Here is a 12,416-nt window from a genome sequence, read left to right as displayed (position 1 = left end):
TTTAAGGCAGCTGAAATGTTCTTATTGACTGTGTTTGCATGTGCGTGTGTCTTTTAGCTGAATATCTCCTGAACCACTAGATGGTGTTAAATGAAACTCTGGGATTATAATAATTAGATATATGGCTGCTCTTTTAGGTCTGTTATTTGTATTTATTGAACATGTTTTATTTTTGTTTTATTGGTCTTTGTATGACTTTGTGGTGTACAGTGCTTTGGTCAGCTCACACGTTGTGTTTAAATGTGCTTTTATAAAAAAAATTGCATAGTATGGTATGGTATTTGAGCCCTATGATTCCTGGCATTGTCATCTTGTAATATGCCCATACCATCAGGGAAGATGGAATAATTTGATCATTCAGTATATTCAGGTAGTCAGCTGACTTCATTCTTGGAGCACGTCCTGTTATTGAACCTAGACCTGACCAACTGCACCAACCCCAGATTATGGCACTGCAGTAGGCACTAGGCGTGATGGGTGCATCACTTCATCTGCCTCTCTTCTTACCCTGATGCACCATCACTCTGGAACAGGGTTCATCTGGACTCATCAGACCAGATTTTAATAATGCTCTTAACCCAATTTTAGTTGTTTCTGTAATCTCCTCAGATGTTTTCTCTGCTTGATGCGTGCCAAGGATCTGACCCTTCTCAAACAGACTAACATATTTTCCAAAACCACCAGATGTATCTTTCTACATGGTTGTTTAAGAAACGAGAAGCAACTCATTGCACCAGTTGGGGTTAAATAACTTGTTGCTAGCTGAAAGATAATCACCCATTAAGTAATTATCCAATAGGAGACTCCCGCCTATTTGCTTAGTTAAATCCAGCTGGCAACTTTTTTGGGGGCCGGCCAGTGTACAAATGTTGGTCGCTGTAATGCTTATCGCAGAACAACTCTAGGCCGAGCTACTGCTAACGCTAGCCTGAGCTATTGCTTATACGCTTGTTGGACAGGAGGAAAAGAACAAAGAAGAATGATGGAGCACCAGTCACATCCCAGGATGCACTGGGAATATCCAGATTATGAATGTGCTTGTGGTCCTTGTCCATGTCACTTTGTCCCTCATTTCTCCACCATGTCCCCACTGCTTTGTTCCACAGTGCCACAGAGAGAGCGTGAGTGGCATTGAGAGAAAACACAGAAACCAATAAGATCATAATAAAACTGAAGTGGAAAACCCCTCATGAAAGCTTCAGGCTTGTGTCCTCTTTGGCTTACTAATGATAATCTGCAAAATCTCAAAATGGACTGAATCTATGTGTGTCCATCAGGCCATCAGACTGCTGAACACGGCGCAGACACCTCACCCTCACTACTGAAACTCCAACATTACACACTCCATACTGTACATTAATGCCACTGTTTTGCACATACCAACCTCTGTACATTTTATATCTCTTATCTTATTGTTTACTTTATTCATTTGTAAAACACGTATATACACACTATACACACACTCACACGCACACACGTAGAACAATATATTAAAAAAAAAATAATATACTTGCATAAACATTTAGTAATGTATATACATTACAACTTATACATATTATTACTTAGATTAGCCATTTTTATATTTTACTTGTTTTTACATTACTGTATTTTTGAATAACTCTGTTGCTGTGAAGCTCGCACACAAGAATTTCACTCGCATGTACTGTACCAGTGTACCTGCACATGTGACGTGACAATAAAAGTGATTTGATTTGATTTGTTAAGGGTCAGCCATCTTCACATTAACTACAGAACACATCACATTTAATGCATTAAATTAAAAAAATAAGAGAAGTTACTTGATTAGCCATATGTGGTATATTTAGAGAAAGCTAGGAAATAAAGGTGCTTTTGTTTCCTGCATTTGAACAGAAAGTAACACATGCTATTGTAATATTTAAAGATCAGTTTAGATTAGCTTAAGATCAACTGTTTGTAATGAATGTGTTGATAACATGTTGCTGTTTTTGTTTCTCACAAAGTTTGTTTGTTTGAGAGCATCTCTTTAGGGCTTGGCCTCAAACTCAAGTGAGCAGCGATGAGTCGTCACAGTGTTTGAGAAGCTTGTAAAGTAGTGACAAGGATTTTTCCTCTTTGACAGAGCATGAGGTATTTATAGGCGTTGGTCTCTGCCTCCGATACTTAAATGGCAACAACAAGCTCTCTGAAGGCTCTTCAACATACTAACCAATTCTGAGGAAGAGGAGGAGGAGAAAGGCAGCAGCAAAAAGCAGAGATATGAATTATATGCCAGAGTTATTTGCTCGCGGCTGAAAGAGAATTGGACATTAAGGTCGGAGACAGTGATGCACGGTCTCCTGGAAGTGTCTTTTCAACAGCAACAAAAATACTGCAAACCTTTTAAGAAGGAAATTGTGCAGAGGAATGTTTAATAGCTGCTTGCATAAAATGGACCTTTGAGGAGAGTTTTTGATGGTCTACAGGTGAAGATGATGAGATGGAGGTCAGTTCCTCTGAATGATTCATGCTAGAAGATGGATGAGTGTCAGGCAGCAGAAAGAGAACGTCTCTGTGAAGGTTTTAGAAGAAACTAAGAAGATTTGGGGTTTAAGATGGACTGTTTTCCAGTCATAGTCTCAGATCTGCTTGTGATGTGTAGCAGGATAGATGGAGAACTAACAGTTGTGAAGACAAACCCATCCAACTCCATTTGTCATAATCTGTACTGGATAACACAATTTTGGGTATTGTTTATTTATTTATTTTGTTTGAAATTACTACTTGACCTTGACCTTGAGATAACCAAATACTACCCATTGAAAGTTAACTTAGTTGTTCATGGTGTAAAACTGAGCGAGTCCTGTGCGACTGGACTTTAAAACCAAAATTACTGTCCAAATTGATTATATGTGATTATTTAAGTAGCCACAGATGCCCAGGAGCACTGAAAGAGGTGGGGCCTGCCAAGTACTGGCACCACTGGTCCCTCCGACCACCACCAGCAGGCAATGTGGGTTAAGTGTCTTGCCCAAAGACAAAACAGCATCATTCACTGCCGGGAGCCAAGATTGAACCTACAACCCTCCATTTACTGAACAACCCGCTCTACCCCAGTCTAAAGACCTTTTAAATCTTCAGAAACCAACCATTATTGATAAATCTTCTGTTTTAGGATCCTACAACCCCCCAAAGCACTGTACAACACAGGCATTTCGGGGGGGGGGGGGGGGTATGGTGGCACTTACCCCACTGCATCCATTGCCCAATATTTGTTCCCCCTTCCTGTAACAAATTTCCAAATGGAGAAAGTTACTACCTTCTACTTTCTATTATCTACAAAACATAACGTTGATGACGAGGATAAAACCATTATCTTTATCTCAAGAAGGCGTAATGATAACATTTCTAAGCATTTTCTCAGCTTCTGTAATATGCAATCTCTATTTGTGCAAATTTTGAGGAATTTGCTAAACAAAGGTTATGCATGAAAGTTAATTTAAAGTCATGTCTGTCTGCAGGCATGCAGTTAATTTAATTTAATTTAATTAAAGGCTGAATAGGTAACAGCTCAATAAAAGGCTGTATTTAAAAAAAATGATACTATCACACATAGGTGTGCAGAATGAAGGTACAGTATTTCAGTTAAAAGCTATATTTTAATAAAAAAAATCAAATATTTATTTTGACGGGACACAACACAGGGTTTATGTTTACACCTACCAGCCAACAGGGGGCACCATTACGGGTTTCCAAATCTGTTAAATAGTCTGCTTGGCACAGCGAGGCTAGATATGTGGAAAATGGCAGACTCGGCAAGTCAAGCTGCTGCTTGGGAGCCCGGAAAATTTTGTTATCCTTCTCAGAAGAGGAGCAACAATAAAATATCTAAAACCAGAGTGAGTTCAGGCGAAGCCTACAACAGATGGACACAAATTAGAAATGACACGTATCTGCAGCAAACCTGGTATCCTGATGGCTGGAAACCTTGTTATATTCTTGCAACTACAACCTCCACTCACAAGATGTCGCTGTGGAGTTCGTGTTCCATATTCCACCTTTAACAGAAAGAGGCTCACCGGTAGCTGTGTTAGTCTAATTGGAGTCTTGATTTAGTGCAATAAAATTAAAGCATTGATGCTCAAGAATATTTAACATGAATATTTATATTTTATTTTTATTTATTTTATAACGTTTTTCTCAGAGTCACTGAAACTGATAATCCTTATTTAACTTGGCGGATCTTTACTGTGTTTCTTATTTGAATATAAACATCATCAGGCAAAATGTGGACCCAACTCTCCATTAAGAGTTCATTGATTGGTGTGTCTAAACGTCTGACTTGCATTTGATAGACACGTCACGGCGTTTTAATTTCTCTCATTACTCAAGCACTCCTCTGCTGTTCCTGATGAAATCTGATGGGACAGATCTGTCGCGTTGACTCATGGGATTAAATGCTCTACACATGAAAGCTTTGATAACTTCTCTTTTAGTGGTGGCATCATTGAATCTTGTTGCCGGTTTCATTCTATTAGGAACATGTCCCCAACCAGGAGCACTTGCAGTGTTTTTGGCCTAATCTGCTCTTTGATCAAAGTGGATTGTTAGACCATGACTGCTGGTACTCAAAAGAAGCACATTATTTCTTGTAGATGCTTTTAGAGCTCAAACTTTTAATTAGTTCATCAACGAAGTGACGAGACACTGTTTTGGTTCCGCCCTCTGCAGGAGCATAAAGTATACATTTCTTAATAAGCAGCTATGGAAGTTTCTCCAGATGGTTCTGCATCACTCTGATTAAGTTAAATGCTGTTTTAGTATTCAGGGGTGCACGAAGGCCTCTGCGTTCACAACACTGTGTTGTCTTCCATCCACTGGGATAGATATGAAGGAGGAGTGGGGATGTGTGGATAGAATCAAAAAGTCATTGAGGCTCACTTGGTGTGTGTGTGTGTGTGTGTGTGTGTGTGTGTGTGTGTGTGTGTGTGTGTGTGTGTGTGTGTGTGTGTGTGTGTGTGTGTGTGTGTGTGTGTGTGTGTGTGTGTGTGTGTGTGTGTGTGCGCGTGTGTGTGTGTGTGTGTGTGTGTGTGTGTGTGTCCTTTAAACTGGGACAGTAAAGGAGTTACAGTTTGTTCACAATAGATGAGCACTGGTGGCTAAAAAAGAGCCGAATGCAGCAGAAACGTGTTAACAGAGCGACTGAAAGCACAAAAAAAAAGATGTAGGTCCATGTGAAAATTGGGATTTAACCATCACAACTCCATTTTTATGGACCAACGGATACAAATCTTTTTTGTTTCATGGTTCAAATATTGCTTGGAGAACAGAAGGAAAACCTCTCAATCAGACGGATTTTCATGCTAGGGGGTTGTTTTTGGAAGGTGGTATATAAACAGTTCTGCATGTGAATTTTGGCCATAAAGATCAAGTTTTTTTTTCCAATATTTGTTTATTTAGAGAAATATGGTGTCATGTTTGTTGTTTTAATGAGAATCTTCAACTCTGGTCTTAGTTGCTCTTTATACTGTACATCAAAGGCTCTGGTCTCCAAAGGCCTGTTATTGGCTAAACTCTCAAAGTATATTTTCTAAAGCCTGGAAAAAAAATAGCAAACAAAGAGGAGTAGAAGTCTAGTTTGCTATGAAAAACATTTGAACATTTTTTTTGTTTATTCTTTCTTTATTTTTGCACACTGAAATCCCCATAAAGAGACACTAAGTTTTTTTTTACACTTTAACCAATTCCTTAAGAATAGGGATTCAACGATTGTGTTGGTAGAAACTTTACGACTTTATTGACCAACTTTATGTGGGGCCGCCTTCTGCAGCCCTCTGCTGACCCGAAATGGCACTTAACAGTTTTGTGGACAGGTCAGTGTCCTAGGGGACGCTCTTTACGTGCTTAACGGCTGATGGTTAGTTTCTGTGCTGGTAGCTAATTTAAAAGCTAGCAGCTAGTTTTTTTTTTCAATTTGTCAGCTGTCAATAAAAAACAAGAAGAAGAAAAAAATAAATACATTTGCTCACACAACAAGATTTAGTCCTGATATTTGGGCATCTTGCCTCTGATTGGAAAACAGCAATGCACCTCTACCACTAACTCCATTTGCTTTGCAAGTTATCCTGTCTGGTGGAGTTGCTAATGCTAATGGTTAGCGTCTGCTAGCCGAGACGTTCTCTGCTGTTTAGTGGACGCTAGTAGAACAACAGCCTTCCCTGTTGCGAATCAACATGGGTGAGTCCATGAATGTTAAGTGACAGTGTGACATAGATCTGTCAGGCTTTTCAAATCCTAGAGTTTCGCCGTCGATCTTCTATCAGAAGCTGATGCAGGAGATCTGGATTTGAATCTTAAGGATTGTGGTTGACTGAAAAAACATTTTTAAATTATTATTTAGGATTAAAATTAGTCACTCTGAGGTTTCCATGCAGGCTGAACATGAAAACAGTCTCCTATACCTATCTCCTGCTTCAGCTTCTGACAGTAAAATGCTAGGATTGGAAATTCCTCACACTGTGACGTCACACTGTGAATTTACATTCTTTGCCTCATCCACCTTGGCTCACGCCCACCCACAGGAAGGCTTTTTTCTTGCAGCAAGGAGAGAGAGCAGAGTGTGTCTTAGTGATGGTGATCTTCCAACATGGGTGAATGTGTTCTGTTAGCCAATCAGAAGTGAGGTGTGTGAATATCATTAATATTAATGAGTAATCTTGCTGTTTTCAGCCCACATCTGCACCAGCAAACTTCTGCATCTTAGAACAGGAGCATCATAGCTTTTTAAAATGACTCATAAGGCATTGATTTACACTAGAGAACACTGCAAATGTATTGAATAAACGAGTAAAACACTCCTTTAAAATGTACAATCTTTGAGTGTCCAACATTCCGCAAGAAGGAAAAATAGTGCCAACATTCTAGAGAGTTGTTGTCTCAGTGGGGTTCTTACTAAGTTCAGCCTGTGCAGAGCTTCAAGATGTTTCAAACAGATCCTCAAAGCTACATGTCAGACTCTACAGGCCTAGAGCAGCAGGTTGATTTTGAAGGCCCAAAAGAAAAATCTAAATTAAAAAAAATGTTTGCTATGTTGCATCAAACTAACTGCAAAAATTTTGATGTCACATCCAAAGTGTTTGTTTTTGGCCAAAATGGAAAGCACCTGTTTTGGATAACCCTTAGTCATGCTACATGTTGAGTGGGAGAGGGATGATAATTTGGACTTTTATTTGTCCAAAACAGAACCTAGAGGTGCATTAGGGACACTGTTTTTCAAGTAAGACACCGTACCTGTTCTTTGGTCAATGTAGTCAGAATAACACTGTGAACGTCTGCTGTCCAGTAAACACCCATTATCATGCCTTATGTTTCCTGTGCGTGTGTGTGTGTGTGTGTGTGTGTGTGTGTGTGTGTGTGTGTGTGTGTGTGTGCGTGCGTGCGTGCGTGCGTGCGTGCGTGCGTGCGTGTGTGTGTGTGTGTGTGTGTGTGCATGCCTGTGTGTGGTGAGTACACTTAACGTTTCATTACCACTTACTTTCACCTGTGCTGACACAATGCCCCATCTCTCCTCCTGAGAGAAAACACAGAACAACTTTAAACTCGAAATATCGTTCAGATTTCTTCCACAACAATTGTTTATAATGATCTTTCAGAAAAACACCACTTTTTCTCTTTGTTTGTTAGTCACCCATCCTGCTTATCTGTTCATTTCTACTTCTCTTTAATTCTGTTTTTCTGCTCCAACGGGTAACATTATATCGGATAATGTGTCAGAGGAAGTGATGACTTTAATTCTTAGTGTCAGTATGGATGGAAACTAAGGATAGTTACATATATCCATCCGGGTATCGATGATAAAATTTAGTTCAGGATTTAAATGGATTTAAATTAGGAGAAATTGTTTTATTTTTGTGTAAAAAGTTGTCAAAAATCAAGTTTTTCTGCACTATATCTGTGACAGTGTGGAAGGTGGAGAAACAAGGGCCCGGGCGGGATTCGAAACTCAGACTCCTGCGTGAGAGTCACCAGTCAGCTAAAGGGATGTGCCCGTGGCCAGTAGCCAGGGCGCATGATCAGTCAATCAGGATACAGTGACAAGATGCTCACCCTGTCACAACAGTAACCTGGTTACAGGGTGGGTCAGGTGGGTGCGTGTGCTCATGAAGTAGACATATTTGTCTATAAATGAATAAGTGGCATCATAAATCACCATTCATGATTAGTGAAATGACTTGTTTGTTTTGGGACAGCAGTAGCTCAGGAAATGGAGTGGGTTATCCAGTAAACGGAAGGTTGCAGGTGTGATTCCGGCTCCGACCAGAAAATGCTGCTGTTGTATCCTTGGGCAAGACACTTAATCTACCTTGCCTGCTGGTGGTGGTCGGAGGATCGGTGGTGCCAGCGTTCGACAGGCCTCGCCTCTGTCAGGGCAGCTGTGGCCACATCGTAGCTCACCCCCACCAGCGTGTGAATGGGTGAATGGCTGATTGTGTTGTGAAGCACCTTGGGGGGTTGTAGAACCCTGAGAAGGCGCTATACAAATACAGTACATTTACTATTTGTTTGGTACGTTTTTGAGTATGTGCACTAGGGATGGCCGATATTATCTTCAATCCACGGTTCATAAAAAGCCTCCTTGTGTGAATTTAGCTATTTTTTTACTTTTGTTTAATATTATTAATAATCAAAGCACTCCCAATAATCGTGCCTCCTTCATCCTTAATGCCCCCACTGTTGGCCACTTGTCTTTTAAGTGTTTAAAGCAAAACACAGAGTGGCTTTCACATCCCTACCTCAAAACTCCTGCTCTCAAAGTCCTGACCAATTAAAGAGTTTGTGTGTGGGCTCTGAGAGGCTATGTGCTGTTTAGTCAGCACTTTGCAGCTCAGTGCAGATGCAGCGTGTGTTATTGGGATGGGGAGAGAGGGTATCGATCTCGATCAGCATGCACGTCGGATAAATCCAAGAACTGACTGAAACCACACCAGACTCCAAACTCACTCTGGATTAACTCCGCCTCACTTTTGTTACATTATTCTTTAGAAGATAAACAAATGTTGGGTAAAACATGCAAATATTTGCAATTTCAAAAGTTAGAAAATGACCATGGAACAATTATACTCTTAGTTTATGTTAGATGAAGAATGTTGATGATAATTCCTCCTCTGCTCACTGAATTAAATCTGTATGATTTTGTGCTAAAAACTGAGGCAGATGCAAGTGTGACAGTTTGGGGATCTGATGTAAACAGTCAGCATAGGTTTTTTTAGGGATCGTATTTGCCTTGACTTTTTAGGACAATTGTAGTTTTGTGAATTCTAAAAAAAATTCAGGTATAGGCTGTTTGAGATTTGAGCCTGATTTAGGACATTTAAAAATATAACTACATAAAAGCACTTTAAAGCTTTTAATTTAACTTACAAAATCACTAAACTCTAATATATATAAGCATCTTTGAATAAAAAAATGAGAACAAATAATATTCAAATGTAAAGCAGTGTGAAGACGGCTATACCCTGTGGCACTTTTCTTGTTTATTAGTTTAAAAGTTGTTTGATCTGTTCCACAGAGACTCGGGAGGACCGCAATAAGAGACTGTTCAGACACTACACTGTGGGGTCGTACGACAACTTCACCTCATACAGGTACGGCCCCTCTTTCTGAGTAGCCGTGTGTTCTGTGCTGCTTCGACTCTCGTGGTCATCTTGTCCTAAGGTTAATGACGTCCATAAGGGAAGGTGAGGAAGGACAGTGAAGCTACTGCCATCTAAAGCAATCAAGCTGCCAGTGCACTCAGCTCTGAAACCCAAAATGCAAAGAAAGGATGTCACCTCAGTTCTAGTCAGGACTACGCTTTAATGTTTTATGAATTTTCTTTTCTTGATTTCCTGTTTCTTCTGTTAAGGCGACTTTTACTGTCTTAAACTTTCCTCTCTGCTAAATTTAGACATGTTTGCAGAGAGTGGGCTAGCAACATGAAATAGTGTTACATTGCAAAATCTCACTCGTTTCTCTCGTTCTCACATTTTATCTGATTGAGACACTTAATTTGCATTATTTCTACCAAGCTGTTCTAAAGATGTCACCCTGTTACATTTTGAATACTTTTAGAGAGACTAAAGCTGCAAAGGCAAATTTGGAAAACAAATTATCTTAAAACATTTTATTCATGCCTCTTAACAACAATCTAACATAGCATAGCTATGCATGTATTGTGTAGATAAAAGAAGGAAAAAAATTAATAAAGTGGTTTTCTCACATTTGTCTCAAAACCTCCGCCAATAACACATTTTCAAACTCTCGTACTTCCCTGTGTCCTCCATTCAATACACACTCACATATTTAGCAGCACAACACCTCTGGTGGGAGAGGCTCTCTGCTCAATAATATCAGAGAAGGAGAAACAGTTGGCTGCTACCACTTCAACTTTTGAGCAAACTACCAGAGTCCCAAAAATAAAAACCCCATTTCAAGTCACGGACAACAAAAGACATTTGGATCTAGAAAAAGGAGCCTGGTGTTTAGCACTATGTGGTTTCACCTGGTTTCCAGTTCCAGCAGAAGCCTCTCAGAACCTTAGCCTAGTGAACTAGACCGAATTCATGCTTTGCAAAGTTTAGTCTAGGAACTCTCCATTGGAACCTCGGCAGCCCCTAGCAGAATTCTGGCTTGCCAATCACAGCTCTCTAGAGATGGATGTTTCAAACACTCAGAGAGCTGTGATTGGTCCATAATGATGGGCCACTCAAAGCTCTATCTGCTTTGTTGAATCAATCAGGGCCCTCTATTCATCTGGTGGGTGAGATGATGCAACAGAGTGGAACAAGATGGCGACAGCAGGTCATTTGAAACGGCTTGTACATCAATTTTGGACTATTTGGACATGGGTTTTCTTAGAATCAGGAGCAAATAAATGTATTTAAGTTCTTTTTTGGGGAAAAATGGATGTATTTTCACCTTCTGCAACAGCGGACCACCTCGTTTACCGACATCCGTTGCGGTGAGTATGTCACGTTGTTTATTGTCCAATAGCATGCAGAGATAATTTGAAAGACAGCGGTAGAACCCACCCCACAACCAAGAGCCGTCAATGGAGCGTTGCCAGACTAAATTATTTATTTATTTAATCTGGCTTGCCAGGCTGTCAGAACCTAGCTTGTTCTGTTGAATCGTTAATAACAGCTTTAAATGACACTTCTGTTCCCAGAGTTTCAGTTTAAATAAAATAGCTCCACTAAAACTGAAATAGTCCACATGTAATGGATTTTCATTTTCCCGTGAGAAAGTAATAACTAATCAGAAATAGACTAATGAAGATGTTCGGGGATATTTGGCACTGTTAGTAGGTCCTCTTTAGTAGTTTCAACATAAATACATTTATTTATGATTTTGTACCTCTGTCTAAAGGCTGATGTGTCCATCTGCGTGGGTACGGAGGTATGGCACAAGGTCTCTGCAGCAGGCCCGCAGAGGGTGACGGAAACATGCCCAAACTTTTAACTATCATGCAAAAGTGGCAGAGACCACTGATTAGTCAGCACGCTGCTTCCTTTAAATCTGTCCACAGCACCCCTCCCCCTTCAAAATAATAAAAGGAGTGCCAAAAGTATCGGCAGACACGGAGCAGATTGACGAATGTCTCATAGAAAATGTCTGACGGTATAAACATTTCTACACGTGTGACCGAAGGAGTACAAAAACATGCTGCAAACTTTTTATCTGTAGATGGAAATTACACGAAATGTAGGTGTGGAGGTGGCGACTGAATGGCGTCTCTGAAATACAAAAACAAAGTGTAAATACACCATCATGAACTGGAGACATGACTGCAATGGTGGCAGGCTCGCCCCAGAAAATATTTACGTCTTCTGTTGTCCTGGCGAGGAATTGCTTTGCAACACTCCCCATGTGACAGAGGGAAAATGTCTCTGTAAATGTGTGTGCGCGACTCCGAACTCGAGCTGATGGAGATGAATAAATTAGGCTTAAGTCTGTGTTTCCACTATAAGAATTTCTGGCAGGGGAAGGTGACAGGGACAGCCTTTGTGTCTCCGTACAGAATCGGCCCTTTCAGGACTTTGTGAAGATGTTGGCAAATCCGGACCGTTTTGGCAGTGAGTGATCAGTGTCAGTGATCAGCACTGGAAATCAACCACAACCATTAATAAAATTAAAAGTTTGATTCTGTCAAAGCATGCCATTATTTAATGCTTTCGGGGGGTGAGGAGAGTGACCATGTGATGCAACAAGCGCAGTTTAATGGCCAGAAGTAGTGTTTTTTGTTTTGTACTGTGCTCTGTAGGAAACCACAAAGCAGCAAAAACTCTGGTGTTGTGGGGGATTTCAAACATATTTCTTGGAATTGGGAGATGAGAAAAAGTGATTTTAAATCAGCTTCATCGCTGCTTTTTTCTTTTCCTTCCATTCTGCCTCACCAGCAGCTCTTCCAGTTTTACAAA

At 40.2% G+C, this 12,416-nt stretch overlaps 1 protein-coding gene across 8 annotated transcripts in view; it reads left to right on the top strand.

The window, feature by feature from the left end:
• The window catches only part of shank3a (SH3 and multiple ankyrin repeat domains 3a), a 228,187-nt gene that overhangs the window by 183,443 nt on the left and 32,328 nt on the right, over positions 1 to 12,416 (top strand). For all 8 annotated transcript variants that reach the window (XR_011520350.1, XM_054733613.2, XM_054733611.2 and 5 more), the window contains one exon: positions 9,527 to 9,602. Coding sequence is in view for 7 of the 8 variants with exons in the window: in XM_054733613.2 (XP_054589588.2) it covers positions 9,527 to 9,602 (76 nt within the window). In the remaining variant the exon portion in view is untranslated. The remainder of the gene's footprint in view (positions 1 to 9,526; positions 9,603 to 12,416) is intronic.

The sequence above is a fragment of the Nothobranchius furzeri genome, chromosome 4 (genome assembly GCF_043380555.1).
Source record: "Nothobranchius furzeri strain GRZ-AD chromosome 4, NfurGRZ-RIMD1, whole genome shotgun sequence".
NCBI lineage: Eukaryota > Metazoa > Chordata > Actinopteri > Cyprinodontiformes > Nothobranchiidae > Nothobranchius > Nothobranchius furzeri.
This window is presented reverse-complemented; position numbering and strand designations above follow the sequence as displayed.